Genomic DNA, 23,529 nt, shown 5'->3' with positions numbered 1-23,529 from the left:
ATCAAAATATATATATACATAAATATACGATATATAACTATATATAACACATGTATACTACTAATCCCCAATGTAAATTATGTATGTATAATAAACTGTTGTTGTTGTGCATATGAACAGCCCCACATAAGCAACAAGTATTCGAATTGGAATGAGTTGGGGCGGTTACAGTCTTGCTTCGATATGTTAGACTAGTTAAACAATTTAAAAATATAAATAATAAATACAAACAAAAACTAATTGCAGCTTAGCCAGTGCTGTTTGATGGACAGCGCCTCGTTCAGCTCACGCAACCAGGCCTCCAACTCCGCCTGCGTATCTGCAGCAAAGTAAACTGCTGCATCCTCACCACAAAGCAAATAAAAGCTGCGAGCACGCGCGCACATTTCACGTGGCGCCACGCTGAGTTCTTGCTGCGCACAAAGCTGCAGCGACAACGCCAACAAGGGCGGCTCCTCATTCAGATTCTGCTCATGTGTGCAAATCTCCAGGCTTAAGCCCTGCAAGCTGCACCAGCGTCGATTCCAATTGTGTTTGTGATCCGCCAATTGTACATGTAGATAGCCACTATGCTGACGCTTGGGCAGACGCAGCTCGACGCGTGCAGTCAGCTGCAGCTGCGGCATTAAATTTGAGGATTTGGTGTGTGTTGTAAGCGGCAGTTGCCAGCTGCTTGAGCTACGCAGGCACAACTTATTGCTAGACTTAGTTTCGCTCAGCACCAGCTCAAAGGGTCGCAGGTCCTGCGCCTGCAGCTTGAACGACGCATGCAGACGAAAGCGAGAAACAATTTGATCGCACTGTGAGCTGCTGCTTGAACTGGCAGAAGCCGAGCGTTGCTGCAAAATAAATTTATTAGTTTAACAACATTTATAAATTGACTGCAACTTACCAACTGCGTTTTGGCTGGCTCCAGCGCCAGCGTGGACACCTTACGCAGTCGCAGCATAAATATCTGACAACGCAGCTCCAAGCCTTGCGCCTGGCTGCTGCTATAGAACTCCAGTCCGCAATCGCGAAACACTGCGGCGCCTTGCTGGCACTCCACAGACTGCGTGGAATGTATTTGTCCGTCACACTCGAAGGTGCATATGTAATAGTAGTTAAAGAACATGTCCTGACTAGCATCCGCTTTCACCGGCAGCCGCATGCCGTCTATAAGCAAAGCCTGTGCCTCTCTGTTGTGTCTCAACTGTTGCTCAACTGCTGCTGGCTGCTTATGCTGCAGTGCGGCGAAGAGCAGCAGACGCTCTGCCTCGACCATTTCAGCCGAGATTTCCAGCTCGGGCAGCTGACGACATATGTTAACAGCCTGTGCCAGCTGCTCATTGGTGCTAAGCGATTCATTGAGCAGCGAGTCGAGATTGAAGCTGGCATAGTAAGTGCTGCTGTCCATATCGCCGTCAGTCTGATTGGATTGATCGCGTGAGAAGCTGAGACTGTGTGTCAAACGCTGCTTCTCCGACAAGATAAAGTGTTTGCCCTTGCGATAGCTGCGACGCACTGCATCCTTAAGCAGACGATAGCGTGCCAAGGCGCTTACCGACAGCAGCTGACTCTCATTGGGCAGCGTTGCGGTGAGCTCACCCAGACTGCTATGCGCCGGCTGCAAGCTGCTGGGTAGATTCGGCTGCTGTGGCGTGCTGGGACAACTCTGGCTAACATTCTGCGCATGCACAGTGGGACCATCGTTTATGTCAATGCTGAGCGACTGATTGGGCTGAAAGATTGTCAGTTTAATTTTCAAGTACAAAGTGCGTAAAAGCGTTGGCAATTGAAAGCTAAGTGCTTAACTTGTATTTTGTAGCATAGTGTAGCGTAAAGTGTACAATGAGTATTTGATATATGTACATGAAAATAGCATGAAGTGTGAGTATATATATAAGCATAGACTTAAGCCTAATAGGAATCAACAAAAATCTCTACCTTAGTTGTAAAGCGTTGGTGGTGCTTCTTTGGTGTGCTCTGATTATCGGATGAGGGTGGTGGCGGCTCCAGCTGTACGGATCCGTATTGACTCTGATTATGTGTGGTGTAGCAACTGCCGCTGGCATTGGCTTCGTTGACAGCATAATCTGCATACAGCTCATTGGGCAAGTCATAGCTTACAGCATCAGTGTCTACAGCAGTCTAAATAATAAATTTTAAATTCATATAAACTGCTTATTTTATTAATTTATGCTTAACTTACATTTTGCACTTTCTCTAGGCGCAAGTTATCCTGCTGATCCAGCACAATTTCGCTGCGGCACAAGTTCTCCAAGAAGATTTCACTGCGCTGCAGTGACAACTCCGACTTGGACAGATTGCGATTTTTCTTAGGCGGCGAATGCTTTTCGCTTATATTATTTAAAGATTGATGCAGCGGCAAAGTGGGCTGCTCTGTTATAGGATTAGGATGACAGTAGCTGGAATCGCTGCTGGGCTCACTGGGCAGCGGCATAAACTGAAAGAAGCTGCCGTTTAACAGCGATTCCTGCAGGCATTGTCCCAAAGGTCTTGGCTCAGCTGCTGTCGTTGATTTCTTGCGCTTTTGCACCTGAGCATAGATCGCGCTACTGTCTGTTGCTGGCGATGTGGGCGTCGGTCTAGCTGTGTTTTCCTTAACCATAACCGTTGTGGTTGAAGCGAGTGTAGATGTGGGCGTAGCGTTTGCTAAAGCTATTTGAGCTTCAGTTCGCACATCAAACTGTGGACTGCCGCTTATGTGAATGCAATCCTCTTCAATCTCTGAGTAAATTGGTTCGCTATCCAGCTCACGTCGCTGTTGCGCCACTTGCCGTCGAGTACGGCTACGTGGTCCATCTATACAGTCAAAGCCATGGCTAGTTGTTGCCGTCTGTTCCAAGGGCGCAAAGCTTGAGCATTCCTGCGAGAATTTTATTAATAAAATGGTTTAAATTAATTTTATGCTAAAAATTACATAAAACTTATAAAATTTAATTCACATTATATTCTTATTTTTACTACATAAATGAGCAAAAATATTTTTCATTTTATGCGTTCAAAATTCCAACTGTAATTATTCTGTTAATCGACTGTTCAAATTTTGAATTAACAGTGCGCGATTGAGCAATCGATAACTTTGCCAGCAAAAACAAATGCAACAAATGAGCAACGAATAACAGCGCACGAAGAACAGCAAAACGTAGACAGCTGATTGGATTAGGCGTAGCGTTGGTTTGTTTGTTAGGTAGCTGATATAAAATAAAACAAACAAAAATAAAATAAAATCTCCCAACGACAGCGAGGAGATGTACAGGGGTGCGCTGCGCAAACTTAACATGAGCAGCAACAGTTACATATCACAGACAGTTGTTTGCAAACGTGCACGCAGCCAACGCTCAATGACATTTCAACCAAAAATGGAGCCTCGCTACGATTTCAATCGTAAATGGAAGCGAACGCTGAAGGAGCCTTGTCGAACGCAAGCGTGCTTTAAGCTCCTGTGCTACAATGTGCTGGCACAGGATTTGCTGACAGAACATATATTTTTATACGAGAAAATTGATCAGCAGTTTCTACGTTGGCACAAACGCTTGATGAATTTGCAACAAGAGCTGATGAAACTAGATGCGGATATTATGTGTCTACAGGAGATGCAGTACGATCACTTGCCCATACTGGTGCAGCAACTGAGCGTCTACAGCAAGAAGCGCTTGGAGTATTTGTTCAAGAAGAAGACAGGCTATCGCACGGACGGCTGCGCTATAATCTACGACTCCAGCAAGCTACAGCTGCTCAAGCAACAGAGTGTGGAACTTTATGATCAGAAGCTGCCGCTGCTCGATCGCGCCAATGTGGCGCAGTTGGCCAAATTCAAATTGAAGCACGCAGGCAAGGAATTCATTGTGGCCAACACGCATTTACTATTTAATCCGCGTCGTGATGATGTGCGCTGCGCTCAGCTAGCCAGACTGCTTAAGGAGCTATGCGAGTTTCGTGAGGACACTGCCACGCCCATTGTCATAATGGGCGACTTTAATAGTATGCCAAACTCTACGCCAATAGAGCTAATTACCAAGGAACCCACGGACGACACTACACCACACTTTGAGGCTATTGATTTTGGAAAATTCACAGCGTCTACATATCAGAATGATTGGGTTACGGTGGATTATATGATGCGCTCGAAATGCCCGCAGCTGCAAGTCCAGAGCGTTTATCAGCTACCTACGATCAACAGCTGCGCCAACGTTGGGCCTATACCCAACAGATTCCTAGGCTCTGATCATTATGTGCTAGGAGCAGTATTTGCATTTGCTTAAATCTAATTATAGTTATGTTTAGGAACAAATAAAAACTAAATCTTATTATAGTTGTAAATACAACGCGTCGTATTCTTTCACACACGAATTCTATCTACATATTTAAAATTAATAGTTGTGCTTAGCACTTACCCGAAAGGTTCGCATGGCACGCTCATCGCTGGCCTCCAGTTTGGCGCGTATATTGCTCAGCAGATAGCCCATCTTGCTGATGCTCACATCCTTATCCAAATCCTTGTGATACGAGCGGTAGCTTGGAGCAGGTGCAGTTGCTTCGCTTTGGAAATTCAGTTTGCGTGCGCGCTGAGCACGTGGTAACTTCTTAGGTGGCGTAGGCGGTTTAACTTGACGCTCAAAATCAAAATACTGCTGCGTGGTGGAGCTTTCCTTGTATTGCGGCTGTTGACTGGAGCTAAGCGTCGTCGACTGCACGGGCGAATGGTAGCTGCCAGGTGGCGACTGTGACGACTGCAGCGATATGGAACTGGTTTGCACGCCCACTGTGCATAGCTTGACAGGCGTGCGCTGCTCTGGTGGCTGCGATCGCTGTTCCTCTCGATTTGATTTCTTGGGTGAAACAAAACGCAAGATTTTGTTTTTGGATTTGTTGAGAAACTTTTTGGATTTTTTGCCCAAGTTGCCGGTTTTTGGTGACAGATTGCGCCACTGTTCGCCCCAGATAAACTTTTGACTGGTGTGATATTTAATGGGCGTATGTTTATGCTCCAAATTACGCGCTAGATTCGAGCTTAGACCGTCCACTGTATCCAAAGAGACTTTGGGCACAACAGGCAACTGCCAGCCTATGGAGCTGGGTGCTTGTGGTGCGGGCTCTGCCGCAAGCGTCTTGAACTGCGTTTGCTTGTTGACATCACAGTTGAGCATGTCATTAATCTTGGGCTCCGTCCAGCCCAGTTGTATGTGCTTCAGGGGCTTGTCGGCCACGCTGGATATATTTTTGGCATAGTGTGTGCCGCGCTTGGACTCCACAGCGCGCTCCAGATCGCTTAGAGAAGGACAACTAGGCAGCGGCAGCTCGCACACAGGCTTCAATCGCTCAGCTACAAGCAAAAATGTTAATTAAATGAGTTACTAGACTATGAAGCTCAAGTTCTTACCCGCTGGATACGACTTGCGTTTGTGTGGGCTCTTGGTTTTGATCTGCTCTTTGGGCAATGGCACGCCACGCTTGCGCAAGAACTCATCCAGCACGCGCTCCGCTTCGCGCAGCGACGGCGTCGTCGAACTCAACGATGATAAAGAGACTTTACCATCGAGACTCTGTGCGCTGCGTCGCGGCGGCTTTGGCGGTGGCAACAGTACATCGCGCGCTTTGAAGCTCACTTGGCCTTGCGAGAGACGCTTTTGTAGTAAACGCCCACCGTTGCTACTGCTGCTGCGACGCGGACTATTTCCAGCCAAGGGGCTAGTGGGCAGCGCATCGCTTAGCTCGGTTTCCTTTTCGCTTATGTTGGATAACACTGGCGCTGTGGGCTGGTACTCTATGCACTGATCACTTTGCATTCTTTTTACACGCTGTTGTTTTGGATTGCTTTGCTTTGGCTGTAGACTGTGCGTAGACTGTGGCAGCTTTTCCCTGTTGACGCGTATCTCAGAAATGACGCAATTGTCGCGCAGCTCCTGTATAATATGTATAAGTGGCGCATCTTTGTCCACAGCGTGCAGACTGCTAATAGCTGTTAAGGGTCTGCCGCCCACTGTTGTTGTCGGTACCGTTAGCTGCTTTGGCTGGCTGCTCAGTCGACGCTGATTGGCAGGCGGTGGCGGCTGCGTTAGATTTGCCTGTATGTAAATTTGCATTTGAAGCATTATAATTAGTAAATATACAATACGTTTAAAATAAATGCTGCTAATTGAAAAACGTACCTTATTAGTTTCAGTGCGCCTGCTGCGTTTTTGCTGACGCACGTGCCACTCACGTGGCGGCGGCGCAGTCGACGCGCAGTCACCACTGTCGCTCGTAAAGCAATAACAAAAACCGTTCTTACACGGTTTACCCTTGCGCTCCTGCGCCTTGTTGCAACGATTCTGATTTATCAAATGCGCATCCGCAGCAGCGGGCTGCGCTGCTGACTGCACTTGCTCTGTCATGTCGCGTTCGCGACTGTGTGTGGAAACGCGCCGTATGCGACGCGCACGAAACTCGTTTATGCACTCTTGCAGACTAAATGAACTTGTTGAGCCCGATTCGGCAGACTCGCCGTCCTCCTCTTCCTCCTCATCGTCTTCTTCCTCCCCTTCCTCGTCATAATCGTCAGACACCTCAATACCATCGAGCTTTGGGTACTTTAAGCCAGCAAAAGTCTGTGGGGTGGGGGGACAGAAACATATTGTTTACATTAATGCACATTTAAATACACATTAATACTTACAGCGTCCATTTTGTTGCTCTTCATTTATATTCAACGCTGATAACGCTGCGTTGGGTCGTGCTCCACTAACACGTTGCACGTTTTCTATTTTCTTTTTTTTTCACATCAAAATGAAAAGCGACGCGACGCTGCCGCTGTTGCATTTGAATGCTTCACGCTGTCTCTTTTGTGCCGCTTCTTCGCCGTTATCAGCCAACAGCCAGGGCTGTTATGCTTTGTACAGTGGAGCAATGCTATAGAAAAAGTACAGCATAAGTTGCAATGTTTATAAATAAATTTCTTTACGCTATTGAATTACATAAATATGTTAAATTTGTGTGAATAATACGTTTATTTACTATAACATACACGCTCTACATAACAGTTGGCAACTCTGTCGGCAATAACAGCTGTCAGCTGTTGATGGCGTGCGGCTGCGGTTACGTATTTGTTTAGATTTCTCAGAGAAACTGATAGTTATTTATTAAAAATGTCCAATAGTCATTTATTTCTTAAATCCGGCTTCCCGCGTGCACCTCTTCAGAACGGTCTCGGTCGCTACGTGTGCCAGCTGCAGCGTCTAACGCTTAAATTCTGCAAAAACAATGGCTCCAGCAAGGGCATGCGGTAATCGGGTCTCTAACAGCAGTATTAATTTGTTTATTAATGTATTTATTTTACAGAGATTTTATTGAAAACCATTTGGTGGACTTTGCAAAAGAGAATCCGGGTATTGTGGTGTATGTAAAGCCGCGTAGACATCGAACTCCTGTGCTAGTGGGAGAATATTGTAAGTAGCATGACGTACACTAGTGGCTCAAATAATATAACTATGTTTGATTTGCAGTAAATGGAGAGCGCGAATGGATGAGCTGCCGCAACAATACACAGGAGGAGATAACCAAATGGATTGATCTCTTAAAGACACAAAATGGCAACTCAAGCTCGTTGCGTCTGCGTAAAATGTGGCATACGGATGTGCCTTCCATACAAGGACCCTGGACACCTTTTCTACTTCGCTCGCCCGATGCACAAAATCAGAGCTATCCCAGCGAACAAGCCTCCAAGCCGCTGGATGTGCCGCAGTCAGCCACTGAAAAGTTATTAGAGCTCTTCAAGCAGCAGCAATTGGAAGGTGGTCAAGAACTGCTGACGAAGAAGCGTGCAGAATAAGTTTAAGCCCTAATTTAAAAAAAATCTTGTTATAATTGTTGCCTTTTATTTTTAAAGTCAACATATAGTTTTGTTTTCTAAACAAATAAATACAATTGGTCTTACAAACTAAACGACTATAAATCCCATGCATTCTTTCATATCGAAAATCTGTGCAACATTCTTCTAGTCGAACAATTTATTGTACCGTTCTTGTTTAGTTTGATATATATAATTGTTGTTGCATTTTGCTTAGCGATTTTTGATATGTTGCGGGGTTACATTAAATAACAAATTTGGAATATCATAAATAATGCTTAAGGTGATGTGGAATACATGCAGAAGTACAATATACTATTTATAAAAGACTGGACTAACAATTTAACAATACAATGCGAGCCAATTGGAAAGTACAGTAGACGCTGGAAAATTAGTAATTTGTTGTCTTTCAAGTGTCCACTGTAGCTGTGTTGGAAAGCAAACTCTTGTGGAGATCAGCAAGAATTGTGTGGGGAGGATTTAAGTACATATAAAAAGTTTTGAGTGTGCCTAGCTTCGGCTATATATCAAGCGAGTATATAATGGCGCCTGAAGCGCGAGTTCGGGGAGTATCAAAACAGACTTTGTTTTTACACACTTAGTTTACATTTAGAATACGTTAAACACATTGATAAAAATAAAAGCATTTTACCAGCTTCAGTTTGTGTGACTTCCTTTGGCGAAATGCATTATACCTAATTCTAAGCCGTTCAAAATAATTGTTAACAATTTTGCCTTAAAATAAATCAATCTGGACGTTATAGCGAGGCTACTTAATAGTGTTAATTGTTAATTGTGATATCACCAATTAATTGTTTTAAAAAATAATTCATTCTGTCTTTGCCTTCTCTTTTGGTGCTGGTGGCTAGCCCCATTTTGAAGCTCTATAAATGATGCTTTTTGGTTTGATAATAGCCCCTGATTTTGCTAAAGCCTGGTTAGGCTCACATATCGCCCGTGTCCATGGCGGCATTGATATCTGCTACAATATTGCCCATAATCTCATGATATGGTGAGTTAGGCTTAAAAGCCGTTTCCAAAAGCACAGCATCGCCAAAGAATTCAAAGACATCGTCGATGCGGCCAATGGACTTGTCAGTCAAATGTGGCTGAACAATAGACTTGAGTGCCGCATGCGATTCCCTGATAGACTTTTGCAAGTATGCCAAATCGAAAGTGAAATCCACTTCGTAGAACGAAACTATAGACAATTGTGTGTTCTGTAAGAATCAAAATGTGAATCATATGATTATTTTTAATATGAATTGTATACTCACATGAAATTTGCGCTTAAAATTCTCAGCATTTTGTAACTCTTCTGCGCTAAATTGATTATTTCTGTGCAGTATGCCAATTTTTATAACAATTTTGATAATATTTTTAATGAGTTTCTCGGCGCGCGCCTTGTTACCCGAGTGCATCCGGCAGAGCTTGTACAGATTATCCAGCAGCGAGGCCGTTGTGCCGTCAATAAAAGTTTTCGCAATATTTTTTGTAGCCATGCGTGAGAGTATTTTCTTCTGAGCGCGTAGCCCAATATCGTGCGACTTGAACACATTGTCCGCCATGACTATGTAAATGTTAGTAAGTGAATTAATTTAAATATGCATACAAAGTGAAATTATAAAATAAACTCATAGAAAAGAAATCGTAGTAAAGTACATAATGTTCAAGCTGCAGAGCTAGTTTAATCAGCACTGCATTTTACCTTCCAGATTCCAATAGTCAACACTCCAGAGCAGCAAGCTCTGTCGTAAACCTGCAACCGACATGTTGTCTGCGCTATCATCAATTACATCCAGTTTGCAAGCGTTAAAGATAAAGAATTATAAATATATACATATGAAGCCCAAGCATATATTGATAAAGACCTTTCTTTACCACAAAGATAACGACAAGCGTTGGAGTGACTAACTATATGGATTTTATAAGGCCATGCCTAACGGCATTTTCCTATTCTGTTTGCGGCGACGACATATGTACGTGCTTGAGCCTTAAATGGAAAGGCTATCGCTACTAACCGAAAAAGGCGACTGGGCCTCGCCTCGCCTCAGCTTGTGTTAGTCTAATTCAATTAAGCCCTTGCTTAGAGCTACACATGTAGACATGTTCATATGTATACCTATACAGCTATGTAGATAGAGTAGTGCCAGGACACGACATGGCTTAAGGTCACGCTAACTTTGGCGCAGTGGCAAGGACACACATACGAAACAAAAAGTGGCAGGCGGAAGCGACTCAACTTGAATTTTATTTTATCGTCATTCCATGCATACCACTATGATACATTCATATTCATAAATACATACATATGTATATATGTACATGGGTCTATTTGTAAGTGCTTTGGGAGCACTATAGTTGCTTTTGTTGTGGTTTTCATGTAGTTATTATACTAGTTATAATAATACATTGTTGTTGCGTTGGCAGTTGTGGGCGACTGTGGGGTGGTCTATTGTTGTATTATTGATCGCACACACTTACACATGTACATACATACTTATATACACACACCTGGAACTAGCTTTACCTTTGGCGCTCAATTAATTGCCACCTATGTTCACTCACCTGTTGTGGTTTTTGTTTTTGTTGTTATTATTGTTGTTGTCAACAATGTAATTCACTGCTACTCGTCGCTGTCTGCTTAGTACAAACTAAAAATTTGTGCAAAGGAACATTTATCAAGGACTTTAACTATTTAATTTCTAATATAAACACAAAACAACCGTGCAGCAACAAAACGAATCAGTATTGTTTTTGTAATTCGTGGTAGAGATGATACAGCTACAATAATACAAGTATCTATCGGTTACTATCGTCGCGTGACTTAACAGTTAATGCTAAATAACAGCAGAAAATAACATGAGAACAGTGCAGCAACACAGAGCCAGGAATGCATTTCACTTCGGCGGCAAATTTGAATTTGTAAAAAAATTATCAGCCGCTTGCTGACGTCGGTGCATGTGTTTGACGCTTAACTTCAAGGAATTCTTGTATTTAAATTATATTATTTAAGTTAGCATTATTAAAATATGCTCTATCGCTTTCGAATTGACCATAATTGGAATTTATTTTTCGCACACAAATATACACAATACGTTCCTTTAGATGCTTACGACTAATATATAATCCCTCTGTTCCCTATTTAGTTGCGGGCTCACCTTCTGGTTTGTAGGGGACCATGAGGTTCTCTGAAAATGATTTAATGCTATCTGGCCCGCGCACCTCTTTTTCGAGTAAAGGTAGCTTTGTAACATGGAAGTCTTCATACAAGTCGGCTATTTGATCCAGATACTTTTCTTGGATCTTGAATCGCGACGCGCACATGCTGCATGAATTGTGAGATTTGTCCAGGAAGAGCAACTGATTGACAATAATGTTGTGTACGTCGATGCCGCACTTGGTCAGCTCCTGCACCAGTCGCTCGGTTTCATAAAGCGAAAAGAACTCGGCAATGCAGACGCAAACAAAAGTAGTTTGATCCTAATTAAATCAATAATTAATATGCTGCTACTATATTGCTAAGAAATTCGACTTAACTCACGGGATTCTTAAATTGTTCGTTGACCTGGGTGATGATACGCAGCATATCATCCAGTTTTTGTGACAACGTATCAGCATTGACATCCGCCATGCCAAGCATAGAAACGAATTGGGATAGTAGAGGCGCCAGCTTCATCTTTAAACGTAGTAGCTTGCCCAAGCCCTTCTCAACCACTTGTGGAAAAGCAATGAGGCGCAACGTATGTCCTGTAGGTGCTGTATCAAACACCACCACTGAGAAGTTCATGCCCTTCACCAGTTTCATAACCTCAGCATAGCTCATAGCCTCATCTATGCCGGGCAGGGCATTAATCATCTCCTGCATGACGCCTTTGCTAACGCGCAATGCTTCGTTCTCACCATCAAAGTATTCATCGGGTAGTTCATTTAATCCCGCATTGGGATCTATTTCCATGGCGAACAAGTTATCAAAGCCATTAACCTGCGTTTGAACATATTAGCAGCTGCATAATTAGGTACTCGTCTGACCTACCTTAGTTGGCACCTTGGTGAACTTTTGATCAAAGGCATCTGATATGTTATGCGCCGGATCTGTTGAAATAATTAGCACCGATTCTCGCACTTTCGCCAACTGCACTGCCAAGCTAGAGCTGTAATGGAAAATTGGTTCAATACGCTTCGTTGTTGTTGTTTTTGTTGCTGTGGCTATGCCGCATATTACCTGCAGGTTGTCTTGCCCACGCCGCCTTTGCCACCAACAAATATCCATTTTAGGGACTCCTGCTCAACAAGATTCTGTAAACTTGGATCTAGGGGTGGTAAATCGTCGCCCATATTGATAAATTCGCCGACGACACGTAATTTCTTTATATATTGTTAATATGCTAGCTAGAGCTGTCACATGCTACAGAGTTGTCACCATTTGAAAAGTATGAAAGTTATCGAAAATGTATTTAATGCCTTTTTCGTTTAATGAAATAAAATAAATTACAAAAATAATTTATAATGCAGCTGCTTATGTATTTTCTTGCATAATTTGCGTTACATCGAAATCGATAAGTAAATAATTATTTCTATGTACCGAATATGTTGACATCGTTCCACTCGTTAAATCGAATAGTTTTTACATTCGTTCTCTTATGAGCTTTTGACTGTTAAAATGTGTTTGTTTGTAACGTTAAGAAACTAAAAATAATTTAAAATTTCGTCTGCTAAAATATTTACTAAGTACATAATTAAAAACGCAATATAAAACTAAAAACCCTAATGTAAATTAAAACGAAAAAAACGTTGTGAAAGGCGTGTGTACTGCTAGAAAATAGGAGCAGAAGCAAAGCAAGAGATTAAGCGTGTCCGTGTCGTGGTCGTATTCTGTGTATGTATGTACATGTGTGTGCGTGTGCGCCTTTAAGAATTTGGCTAATGTGCCTATTTTGTTGTTGATATAAAAATGGCAACAAAATCGCAAATTCGCGTGTGATAAATAAAATAAATTCGGCACATTTTGTGTTGTGTGTGTGTATATGAAGACGAAATGGCTAAGCAAGCGATAACGGTATTATAATACCGCACACACACACAAACATACATACAAATATATATATACACACACACACACACACACACACACACACACAGATCTACTGCCAACAGAGAAAATCTTGACAAAGTGAGACGCCGACATCTCAGCCGCACCTACATACATATGTATATGTATATATGTACATATGTACCCGTATCTCTGAAAACGTGCGTGTGTAGGTGTGCGTAGAGAAGAAGAAGAGATACGTATGCGTGTGTGTGAAAATAATTCAGAATGTGCAAAAGTAATTAAATCACAAATTGTTTAAATAAAATAAGCAAATAGTGCGAGGCAAATATCAATACACACACTCACAGCAAAACCAACATATGTACATACGTATGTATATAACGAGAGTATAGCAGAGCGAAAAGTGTGAGTGAGAAAGCACGGTACCAAAAAGGACGAAAAAAAGAGGAAGAAGCAGCAGCAGCAGCAAACAGCATCGGCGCGTTGTGAAAGATTGAAATAAACGTGTAGTAGAGAATTTTTGAAAGCACACACACACACATACAGAGACAGACACATACACATACACCAACAACTGCCCGCCCACTGCCTTACACACACACACACACACACATAAACAGACTCGTATGCGCGAAAAGTGTAAGCCGTGCACAGTTGGTGGTGGTGTTGTTGTTGTTGTTGTTGGTGCTGCTGTTCTTGTTAGCCGCCGCCAAAGGACGATAGCCGCGACGGCAACGGCGACGACCAGAAGCAGAAGCAGAAGCAGTACCAGCACCAGGACGTGGACGTGGACGGGGACGTGTTGTTGCCGCTGTTGAAGCCAACGCAAATGGCAGACCCTCTAAGCGGGCCCTTGTAATGGCCAGAGAGGTAAGTGCGTGCGAATGCGTGTGCGTTTTCTCCAACTGTGTGTGTGTGTGTGTGTAAGCAGATTGTATTTCTGCAGGGCAAGCAAAAAGCGCGGGCGTTGAGCCTCTCCTCGCTGCTATATAGTTGAATATTATTTTAAAAAGGAAACTTGAATTAAGCAAAAGCAAGCAACTTTGGCCTTATCACTAATCTTGCCATCAACTACATACCGCAACTATTCTATCCACATCTAGTATCTATCTATCTTGCTTTGCCCAATGCGCAATTTGCTGTCAACTTAGCGGGCTAAGCCTGCTGCTTACATATACATGTGCATGTGCATGTGCGCGTATGTGTGTGTGTGTGCTAATTTTGTTAACGGGGCTAATAGTCAAGCGTGGGCGTGGCACTGACAACATGTCACAGGGCCACATAACAAAACTGAAACTGAAGCTGAAGTTGTTGGCATCCCCCCCCCCCTCCCGCCACGCCACTTAAACCCCTTTTTACAATCGTATATATCTTTCATGCTGTTTGTTTTTGTATACGCTGCCGTTTTTATATTGTTTCCTTGCTTCCGTTTACCATTTAACAGTACGCCGTTACACACACACACATGTCCTTTATCTATGTGTGTTGCAGTTAATGACACTCCCCATAACTCGTGGGCCAGTCACACTGTGGGCGTGCTTAACAGCGCACGCACATAACCCACATGTAAGTTTACATGCGCTGCTAACCAAAGTTACAGCGCTTGCTGTTAACATTTTGTGGGTGGGGGGAGCCCAGCGCACATGTTAGTTTTCTTTTTACAGCCTGGCAATGCCGCATGTGTGTGAGTGTGTGAGTGGCTGTGTGTGTGTTTGCATGCTGCGAGCTGTAAAATTGCAATATGCGGCTTTTGCTTATATGAATTTTGGTTACTGTTAATAATTTGGCATAAGCTGTGCAGTTTACTGAAATATATGTAAACAAAAATGTTAGCATACTTTTGAGCTGCAACACTTTTGGGCAGCTTGTTAACTTTATGTACTTACGCTCAATGCAAAGAATTTGTCAAATAAAAAGGATTAATTGCAAGCATTGATTTAATGCAAATGTTGACTTAAAGCAGCGTTGCACGCTCACACGCTAAACAAACTGCTGCATATCAAATGTAGCAAATGAAAATGAAAGCGAGCGACCGAAGCTTAAGCGACAAACGAACTCAATTGCAACCTTGTGCAAGCTGCGAGCGACGCTCCCTATAAACACACACACCAACACACCCAAGCATGTGTGTGTGTGTGTGTGTGTGTGTGTTCCTAATTGACAGAGCTGCTGGCGTTTATAGTCGGGCAGCGAGTTGAGGCTGAGCCTGAGCCTGAGCCTTCGCTGAATACTTGTGGAGCGTACGATAGTGTGTGTGCGTTTTGTTAGCTGTTAGCTTTAGCGCGCCCTGATTATATCACATTGCAAATGTAGGCCAAAGCACAGATGTTACTAACAACAACAACAACAACAGCAGCAGCAGCAGCAGCCAAATATATAAATGCAACTTACAACAGTTGAGAGTGGCCGAGAGACTCGCGTTGTAAATGAGAGCGGCAGAGAGCAGTTGATGTGCCTACGCTAAGATTTAAAAAAATTACTATAAAATACTCATTAGCTATGTCACACAGACACGCGCATACTATGCTCATAAGCTTTTAGTTGTAATGCACTCGCTCGCTCTCTCACGCACACACACACACACGTGTGCATTTGCTCTCTCTCGTAAGTTGGGCGCGCTCTCTCTCTCTCTCTATCTCTGTTAGCTTGCGATTTGCAGTTGCAATCGAGTTTGTCGACATGCCAAAGCAGACTTTTGGTCGCAGAGAGTGTGTGCCAGTGTGACAGAACGGAACAGGACAAGACACAGGCACAGCAAGGATGCTGCAAGCTATAACAGGCGCGATATCGCTTGCCACATTGTTGAAATATTAAAATTGAGCTGGGTGTGACAAGTGCAAAATTTAAAAAAAAAATATGAAAGCGCAAAATCACAAAAACCAATTATAAATCAAATAAAAGTGTGTGTTGTGTATTGTTGCTACAAAATGTTGCAAAAGACTTAGAAACGAAAAGGGCAGCGAGGAAAAAGCAGCAGCACACCTCCAATCTATAACTCGGCGGTTTCAGGCAGGCAGACTGCGGTGGTGTTGGTGGTGCAACGGCAAGTGGCGGCGGTAGGGGCATGCAACTAGCACAGCAGCAGCAGCAAGTCGCGCGTAGTACATAGTAAAGTGAAAGTGCGAAGGTCAAACTCTCGAACGCAACTCGAAAAACCGAAACACACACAACTCACTTCAGTGTGTGTGTGGCGCCTGCCCCAGCCTCAGTGTTTGCTACGCAGCTGCTCTGGCCTAATCCCAAAAATATATACAAAAAATCACTACAAAAATCAAAATATATATATCTATAAATAACATATAGTACTCACTCTCGTATATAAAAGTATTTTTTTGAGCAAAATTGTTGAATTTTTTACGTTGGCATTTGAAACGGAAACGGAAAACGCAAAATACAATAAAAGTCAAACTCTTAAGCTTGGCAGCATTTATAACAAAACGTTTTTTAATGCAACAACAACAACAACAATAATGAGATGAATTTTTCAATTTAAAATTTTGTGTGTGTGTGTGCCGTGCGTGGAATTTTTATATAACAAACCTTTTTGGAAACAACAATTTACCCCAAAAAACGTTCGGAAAATGTGCAAAATATATAAGCGATACGTTTGAATTTGACGCTTGAATGAAAGTGGCAAGCAACCACAACAGCAGCAGCAGCAACATCACCAACAACACAACCACCAACAACAACAACAGCAGCAGCAACAGCAGCAGCAGCAGTTGCAGCATGTGGTCCAATGCACTTTGCACGCTGGGCGTGACTAAACCTTTGTGCAACTGCCTGAGCATCAGACAAGTGGCAGCAGCCGCTGCCGCCGCCGCAGCAGCTAATCAAAACTCTGGAGCGGCCATAACTTCAGGACCTACAGCAGCCAGCAATGCAACAGCAGCAGCAGTAGCTGGGGTAACCAACAACAATAACAAGAAAAAATGCAAACAATTACAAAATTTATAGCTACTTGACTTGGGTTAAGAGCTTAAAGCTAAGTTTTGCATAAGTAGCTAAGCCAAATAGCGTATATAACACGCCCCTTGCAAACGGCAATGGCAACGACAGCAGCAGCAGCAGCAGCAGCAGCAGCAGCAGTAGCAGCAGCAGCAGCAGCTGATGGCAACATGATGGCCATATGGCAGCAGACTTGACCTATCCCAACGGAATGCGCGCTTTTGCTCTCTCACACACACACACACACACACACACACATGCACTTGCTCGCTCTCTTTTTGCTTTTGTGTGTGTGTGTGTGTTATAACTGATTACAGTTGCAATTTTAATTCAAACTTTAAACTGGCAAAACTGTCAACTGCAATTCAACAAAAGAAAACTTTTTTTTTTAGCCCCAAACAACATTTGTTTGTCAAAGTGCAATTTTTTATCTCACACTCTCACAGACACATGCACATGCACATGTGTGTGTGTGCATTTTATGTTCAGCTGCTGTTTTTTCCTCTCAATTTTCAGCTTGTTGTTGTTTTTAGTTTGCTGTGTGTGTGTTTTTTTTTTTATTTTATTTGTCGTGTGCATTGAGCTCGTGTGCTTTGCACTCGTTACTGGGTCACTGGAGCGCCTCACTCATGTCCTTGCAATATATTAAACATGCCTTCCTTTGCTGCTGCTGCTTCAGCTGCTGCTTCTGCCTCCAAATCTGTTGTTTTTGTTGCAAGTTTTAGTGAAAGCTCTGTTAAGTTAACAGTGCGCTGTTAAGCCAATGCATTTCTTAAACGCATTTTGTCATTTTGTTTAAGTGTGCGTGTGTCACTAATATTTAGCCACTGTTAAGGCATTTCGGAGCTGCTGCTGCAGCTGTGGGCTCTGCTCTGGCAGTGGCGGCCTTGACATTTGTGCCCCTCTGCTCTGAGTACAAACCTCAATTAGTTATTACGCTGCTGCTACAGCCTGGGCCTGCCACACCCACATTTTGTGCTCACACACACACGCACACACATACAGGTGTCACACCTCCCAATTTTACATGCATGCTCAATTGGAGTCATTGTTGTTGTCTGCTGCAGTTTTTAATCCTACCAAGAAGTTCGAAATGATTCGTTTAAGCTCTAAAGTGTCTCAGCTTCAGTTATTGGCAACTGTTTTGGCTTATAGCTGTAAGCTCACTATTATTAACTTTTTTCATTGTGCAATAAGCTTGCGCTTTATGGCCTTGAGAGTTTTTAGACTAACTGCGTGAATTTGGTTAATTGGGTAATAAAATATTTAAATAAATTGCAACACTACAAAGCAGTTTTAAATATTAAAATGAAAATGCAATTGGCAATGCTAACTCAAAGAAAAATGTATTATTTTAATTTTCCAAAATCTAAATTCATATAAATTTTGTAGCTTTAATTTTAAGCAGCATTTAGTTTTAATTGACTTTTATCGAGTCGACATTAAATAAATAAATGAATTAAAGTTCAACATTTTTAAGGCTCATCTGTGCTGGTCTAATCTAAACAAAAGCTTAAGAGTATTGCTATGAATATATGAAATAAGTTTGGCTTATACTTCTATAAGAATCAGAGTGACATAAAAAATTCTTTGACCGATCCTATGAGTTTTAGGCTTCAAGCGGAATTATGTCAGTTTTTTCTAATTGAACTACTTATGTCTACTTATATAGATTGATAAATATAATTATAATATTTTATATTAATATTTAATGACACTTTCATTAGCTAGGGCTACGCCCATTTCTTTTATTCTTGCCTCGATTTTAATGCTGTAACTATTCGTTTGCAGGAGTCTCGCGGCAAGCGACCACTGAAAATTTGGGACAGTTGGCGGAATGTGCGCAAAGGTGTCGTAGTTGGTACGTTTGAGGAGTTATTGGCGCGCGGCAAGGATAAATTGGGGGTTCCAGCTTCAGAACCTGTGCGCGTTGTTCTGGAGTGCGATGGAACCCAAATTGAGGATGGCGAATACTTTCGCACCCTGGCCAACAATACGGTATTGTTGTTGTTGAGGCAGGGCGAACGTTGGTATCCAACCGGTGTGGATGTCATCAAGGCTGGTGAGTAATGCGACCTGGACCATTCCATCTTTGCTGTAATTAACTTTGGATTTGCTTGTAGCTATATCGGCCATACCGAAAATCGTCTGTGAGACGATTCATGCGCTGGAACTGCATGATGAGACACCGTCGTGGAAGATTATGGATAACAAAGGGCGTGTCACGGTCGTGCTGCACTGGGATCAGCGCCAGGGCGGCGGCGGAGGAGGCGGAGGCGGTGGTGGAGGAGGCGGCATGTGCGGCATGGGCGGCGGTCTGGGCAGCAGCAATGGACTGCTCGGCTCCGACAAATACTCGCCCTCAAAGAAGGGTCTGTCCGCGCAGAGTTCGCTGGACAACAAGTCGGTGTCATCGCAGTCCTCCCAGCCACGCTATGCCAGCCCACAAATAACGGTAATCAGCGACGAGGGTCCGGCAAGCATTTACCATCCGGGCGGCGTGGTGCTGCCGCCCGGAGTTGTGATTCCCGGTGGTGGTGGCAGCAACAGTCGCCGGCTGTCCAAGCAGGGCGGCTCCTTCGACAGCGCCGTGGGCGCGGTGCATGTGCATACGCCGGAGTGTGCGCATCATGCGCATACGCCCAGCCGAGCGGGCAGTCCAAGCACCACCGAGTGCGACTTCCATTGCTGCGCGCTGCACGAGGAGGGCAGGAAGATAGCGGTGCACAAGAATGTGGCCACGTCGCCCATACAGGATGGCAGCAGCAGTCCGCAGCCGCAGCAGCAGCATCAGCAGCACTCACATTCACATCAGCATCAGCAGCAGGCGATGACGTCATCGGTTATGGATCCTATGATGGGCGGCAGCGGCAGTATGCAGCGCCGCTCCTCGGGCGCCAAGGGTCATGTGCGCTTCCTGGACATTGCACCGGAGCGCGACAGCTCCGAGAGCGAAACGGAGAACACGGTAATGGAGGATGACAAGACGACGACGGAAAAGTTTCTGCTGCTCATCGATCAGCTGTCGGTGGATCAGAAGCGTCACCTCAGCATCAAGGACATCGGCATCATACTGGAGCGTCTCAATTCCAAGATACTCGATGTCGAGCGTCTGGATCGTGAGTCCGAGTCGGACGATTGCTACAACTGGACGATAAAGGCGACAATTCGTGGCGATGCGTTGCGTGAGCTGGGCGTCATCTATAATGGCAACTACTATGCCATCTCCGAGCATCCTGGCTACAAGGAGGAGCTCGAGGAGAACGGCGAGGAGGTGGAGGAAGAGGACGAGGAGGATAGAATTTAAACAACACACACACACAGACACAGACACATACACTCAAGCTATAACATAAACATTTGAAATTGTATGGCAAGGTATCAATAACTAGCGCATTTTAGACCCAAACGGGAGTCACACACACACACACACACACACACACACACATACACATAATATATATAAATTTAATATGAATAATGAAAATGGTAAACCAAAGGCAAACAACAGCACATTGTACAATAGTGAAGTAAGCATAAAAAAACGTGTTTTACAATTTTCGCAAAAAAGACATCAACACACACACATACACTCTCACACACACACACAGAGCTAAACTTTTGTAGCGTATTTTGCGAATTTGTCATTGTGGGGAACCGCAGTTGGAAGCGTTCAACGATATTAAGCACTTAACAAACGAATATGAAAAACAAAACAAATAATTGAATACACTTTCTGTTGTTATATTATGTACAATTATTATTGTTATAACGCCTAGCGCATGCCTTATTTAGTTGTATAACTGATCCCAGCTACAAATCCACTTCGATGATCTCACTCTCTCTCTCTCGCTCTCTTTCTAACTTGTCTAAGCATTATAATTATTAACTATAAAGTGCAGTACTGTACATTTCCATGTAACAACAATAGTAGTGTCAAATTTGTGCGGTATAACAGTTATAACAGTTGAAAACCAACAAAAATGAAATTGTAAATTCTGTCTTCCAATGCTTGATTTGTAACAATTTTCTATTACTGTCTGCAAGAACCATTAGTATAACAGTTATAACAGTGTAAACAGTGCCAAAAACAGCCAAATGTTCCTCACCAACAACAAAAACATATTGTGCCAATTGTTTTGTATAACAGTTTGCCAAACTATTGGATCAGTACTGCACTCGCACTCGCACTCGCACCTGGTATTTAACACTAAGTTCCTCGATTTGACATTCCTCGTTTAGCACATTGGGTATTATGTGTTCCATTTATTTATGCTAATTTAAGTCCATTAAGTATTGTTGTTATCGTATCCAAGATCAGCATTTCAGAAACTGCCGTTATTTGTAGTGTTGTAAAACGTTAAACATTGCGCACAAAATGCAGCCAAGCCGAACAAAGCTGGCATTTAATCATTAATAATTAAACTAATGATAACGATGATGTTGATGATGATGCTAAACGTAATTAACTCTAGTTATACTTTAATTGTAGTAAGCAAGCAAAGAAAATTACAAACAAACGTTCAGTGCGTCTACATTTGCATTTTCAAATTCTCAAATTCAAATTCAAATTCTCTCCCACTATCATTTATTGTTAGGTGTAACGACAGTTGCGAGCATTCTTCTCATTGTAAATTAGTGAGTATATAAGAGCCAAAAATTTACATAAAGAAACAAATGAAACACTGCCAAAGAAAAGACAAGAAAAACTCGTAACCAATGTTAAACAATAAAACTTATTGTTAGTTTCAACATTTTGGCTTGAGTTCTACAAAAGAGTGAAGCGCAACCACAGCAGGTTCTTAACAACAACAAATTCTCAACAACAACAACAGCAGCAGAAACAACAAATAAACCAAAACACGAATTCAAAATGTTATTTAATGCAAAAATTGTACAAAGATTTCGGTATTAGATCGAACAGACTCAGTGGCGCAGCAGTTTACTCAACTCGTGCAAAACAACTTCAACTCAACTCAACTGAACTCAAATCAACTTCCAATCAATCAATCAAGTTTTATAGACTGTTCGTTCGTTCAGTGGTCCGTTGCGATCTGTGGCAGCTTATCAGCCAAAGAACCTGTTAACTGTCGTCTGTTTGTCCAAGTGACACCCCCCGCTCCATAAAAAAAACAGCAGAATTTTTAAAGCAAATGTTTGTCCCAAGGCACAAGTATGCAAGCAAAGCAAATACAAATAGCTAAGTGTATTAAACTGAAGCGCATGTATAAAAAGAAATTGATAATTGATAATAAAATAAAAAAAGATACAACAAAGCGAATAACATAAAGAAGAGAACTCACAATTAGTAATGGAGAAAAACGAATTCATTAGCGTTGTTTTAATTTTAATTAGTAAGAGATAAACGTGAAAACAACACATGATATATGATATAAGCCGCAAAGTACAGTTATGAAGTCAAGATGAAGCATGAAGAAGCAGTCGTACATATATATGTATGCATAATAATAATAATAATAACAATAATAATAACTATACATACTCAAAATACATTGCATTACATTTTAAAACTAAGTGAACACTTGCAGTATATATAACAACAAATGAATTCAAGAAACACAAAAAAGAAAGTAAGAACGAAACTTAACAACTTCCATACTCGATATACTGATACTGACTTCTTCAACTGACTTCTATAATCATAATCATTGTTAACACTTAACTATAGAGAGAGAATTGCGCTTTAAAGTAATAAAGAAATAAAAAAAACAAAAACACACAAATAAAAAATTAAACAACAACACGAAAACTGTTTGTGAACGTTATGATACTTTGATAACTGCATTCCACACCTCCTTACCTCCCCCAGCCCCTCTACTCCACTAACCTAAGTTCATTCGAAAAATAAGAACAACAAATTGAAAACCCGACTAAACTTCAACTTGTACACGCAATCAGTTAGATTTATAAGATTTAAACAAAAAACAAAAAAAAAGTAAAGAAAAAATTACGAAAATATTTTGAGAACCCGAGAATATTGCGAAAACAAACGAAAATCAGTTGCATTAGTTAAGCCTATGAAAATCGCATAGAAGAGCAGCAGCAGCTGATGTTGCACAGTGGTTCACATAAGCAAGATTATACGTTACATTGTTTTAATATTACAAATTACGAATAAATTGATCAATTAACATATATACAAAAAAAAAATGAAGTAAGGAAAAACACAAAAAAAAATAATGAAGATAAGAAAGCAAAAATAATGAATTGTTTTTATTAATTTTGTTAAAAATGCGAAAGAAAAAACTTAATAAATAAACATTAAATATACATATACAAGAAACACACACATAATAACAAATAAAGTAATAACAAAAGTAAAAGCTAAAAACTCACACAAACACACACACACACACACATAAGCAAAGAGAACAATTCAATTAAAATAAAAACATTTAATGCAGATAAAGCTCATGTTGTGAGAACAAACAACAAACAATTTGTTCAACATTGAAAAAAGAGAGCTCAAAAAACAAAAAGGAATATAAAAATAATTAATAACAAAAACGAAGAACACATAAGGCATGAATAAAACATTTAAAACATGCATAAGTAAATTTAAAAATAAAAAACATTCACATAAATGCGAAAACAAAAAATTAACTAAACATTCACCATGGGTAAAAAGAACAAAGCAAAACAAACGTAAAAATATAAAAAAAACAAAAACAAT

At 41.9% G+C, this 23,529-nt stretch overlaps 6 protein-coding genes across 9 annotated transcripts; 3 read left to right on the top strand and 3 right to left on the bottom strand.

Annotated features, from left to right (window-relative positions):
* Window positions 1-30: 30 nt before the first annotated feature.
* LOC108596962 lies at window positions 31-6,996 on the bottom strand. The gene is made up of 9 exons (XM_017983209.2): window positions 6,960-6,996; window positions 6,662-6,894; window positions 6,156-6,593; window positions 5,387-6,071; window positions 4,401-5,329; window positions 2,192-2,869; window positions 1,927-2,130; window positions 893-1,720; window positions 31-839 (listed from the first exon to the last, which is right to left on the bottom strand). Exons 2-9 carry the CDS (start codon window positions 6,683-6,685, stop codon window positions 237-239), a joined length of 4,389 nt encoding a protein of 1,462 aa, XP_017838698.1. The 5' UTR covers window positions 6,686-6,894; window positions 6,960-6,996; the 3' UTR covers window positions 31-236.
* On the top strand, window positions 3,112-4,290 carry LOC108596964 (protein angel). Its single transcript, XM_017983211.1, has 2 exons — window positions 3,112-3,193; window positions 3,248-4,290. The coding sequence occupies exon 2, from the start codon at window positions 3,255-3,257 to the stop codon at window positions 4,266-4,268; it is 1,014 nt and encodes a 337-aa protein (XP_017838700.1). The 5' UTR covers window positions 3,112-3,193; window positions 3,248-3,254; the 3' UTR covers window positions 4,269-4,290.
* A 68-nt stretch (window positions 6,997-7,064) lies between the features above and the next one.
* On the top strand, window positions 7,065-7,834 carry LOC108597739 (39S ribosomal protein L43, mitochondrial). Its single transcript, XM_017984440.2, has 3 exons — window positions 7,065-7,267; window positions 7,324-7,430; window positions 7,488-7,834. Exons 1-3 carry the CDS (start codon window positions 7,131-7,133, stop codon window positions 7,811-7,813), a joined length of 570 nt encoding a protein of 189 aa, XP_017839929.1. The 5' UTR covers window positions 7,065-7,130; the 3' UTR covers window positions 7,814-7,834.
* A 924-nt stretch (window positions 7,835-8,758) lies between these two features.
* On the bottom strand, window positions 8,759-10,576 carry LOC108597738 (tumor necrosis factor alpha-induced protein 8-like protein). Of its 4 annotated transcripts, none has more exons than XM_017984436.2 (4): window positions 10,400-10,576; window positions 9,540-9,613; window positions 9,109-9,401; window positions 8,759-9,051 (listed from the first exon to the last, which is right to left on the bottom strand). In XM_017984436.2, the coding sequence occupies exons 2-4, from the start codon at window positions 9,601-9,603 to the stop codon at window positions 8,776-8,778; spliced, it is 633 nt and encodes a 210-aa protein (XP_017839925.1). In that variant the 5' UTR covers window positions 9,604-9,613; window positions 10,400-10,576; the 3' UTR covers window positions 8,759-8,775. The 4 variants fall into 4 exon arrangements, with proteins under 4 accessions (XP_017839925.1, XP_017839924.1, XP_017839923.1 ...); XM_017984435.2 differs by lacking the exon at window positions 10,400-10,576 and adding an exon at window positions 9,703-10,130 and having other exon boundaries at window positions 9,540-9,608; XM_017984434.2 differs by lacking the exon at window positions 10,400-10,576 and adding an exon at window positions 9,713-10,130 and having other exon boundaries at window positions 9,540-9,608.
* Window positions 10,577-10,875: 299 nt separating this feature from the next.
* Window positions 10,876-12,244, bottom strand: LOC108595566 (ATPase ASNA1 homolog). The gene is made up of 4 exons (XM_017980827.1): window positions 12,057-12,244; window positions 11,868-11,985; window positions 11,376-11,816; window positions 10,876-11,314 (listed from the first exon to the last, which is right to left on the bottom strand). Exons 1-4 carry the CDS (start codon window positions 12,167-12,169, stop codon window positions 10,973-10,975), a joined length of 1,014 nt encoding a protein of 337 aa, XP_017836316.1. The 5' UTR covers window positions 12,170-12,244; the 3' UTR covers window positions 10,876-10,972.
* Window positions 12,245-13,208: 964 nt separating this feature from the next.
* Window positions 13,209-23,011, top strand: LOC108597216. The gene is made up of 3 exons (XM_017983658.1): window positions 13,209-13,757; window positions 18,627-18,897; window positions 18,959-23,011. The coding sequence occupies exons 1-3, from the start codon at window positions 13,746-13,748 to the stop codon at window positions 20,140-20,142; spliced, it is 1,467 nt and encodes a 488-aa protein (XP_017839147.1). The 5' UTR covers window positions 13,209-13,745; the 3' UTR covers window positions 20,143-23,011.
* Window positions 23,012-23,529: the final 518 nt, after the last annotated feature.

The sequence above is a fragment of the Drosophila busckii genome, chromosome 2R (genome assembly GCF_011750605.1).
Source record: "Drosophila busckii strain San Diego stock center, stock number 13000-0081.31 chromosome 2R, ASM1175060v1, whole genome shotgun sequence".
Taxonomy (NCBI): domain Eukaryota; kingdom Metazoa; phylum Arthropoda; class Insecta; order Diptera; family Drosophilidae; genus Drosophila; species Drosophila busckii.
Note: the sequence above shows the minus strand (reverse complement) of the source record. Positions and strands in the feature narration are given on the sequence as shown.

Coding starts and splice junctions, on each gene's coding strand:
- LOC108596964 (XM_017983211.1), top strand. CDS start 3,255: ATGTACAGGGGTGCGCTGCGCAAACTTAACATGAGCAGCAACAGTTAC.
- LOC108596962 (XM_017983209.2), bottom strand. CDS start 6,685: ATGAAGAGCAACAAAATGGACGCT. Junction 2,870..4,400: donor GTGCCATGCGAACCTTTCGG/GTAAGTGCTAAG, acceptor AAATTCTCGCAG/GAATGCTCAAGCTTTGCGCC. Junction 2,131..2,191: donor GCCTAGAGAAAGTGCAAAAT/GTAAGTTAAGCA, acceptor TTTATTATTTAG/ACTGCTGTAGACACTGATGC.
- LOC108597739 (XM_017984440.2), top strand. CDS start 7,131: ATGTCCAATAGTCATTTATTTCTTAAATCCGGCTTCCCGCGTGCACCT. Junction 7,268..7,323: donor GGCTCCAGCAAGGGCATGCG/GTAATCGGGTCT, acceptor TTTATTTTACAG/AGATTTTATTGAAAACCATT. Junction 7,431..7,487: donor TGTGCTAGTGGGAGAATATT/GTAAGTAGCATG, acceptor TTTGATTTGCAG/TAAATGGAGAGCGCGAATGG.
- LOC108597738 (XM_017984436.2), bottom strand. CDS start 9,603: ATGTCGGTTGCAGGTTTACGACAGAGCTTGCTGCTCTGGAGTGTTGAC. Junction 9,402..9,539: donor TGACTATTGGAATCTGGAAG/GTAAAATGCAGT, acceptor ACATTTACATAG/TCATGGCGGACAATGTGTTC. Junction 9,052..9,108: donor ATTTTAAGCGCAAATTTCAT/GTGAGTATACAA, acceptor TGATTCTTACAG/AACACACAATTGTCTATAGT.
- LOC108595566 (XM_017980827.1), bottom strand. CDS start 12,169: ATGGGCGACGATTTACCACCCCTAGATCCAAGTTTACAGAATCTTGTT. Junction 11,986..12,056: donor GTGGGCAAGACAACCTGCAG/GTAATATGCGGC, acceptor TTTCCATTACAG/CTCTAGCTTGGCAGTGCAGT. Junction 11,817..11,867: donor TCACCAAGGTGCCAACTAAG/GTAGGTCAGACG, acceptor GTTCAAACGCAG/GTTAATGGCTTTGATAACTT.
- LOC108597216 (XM_017983658.1), top strand. Junction 18,898..18,958: donor TGTGGATGTCATCAAGGCTG/GTGAGTAATGCG, acceptor ATTTGCTTGTAG/CTATATCGGCCATACCGAAA.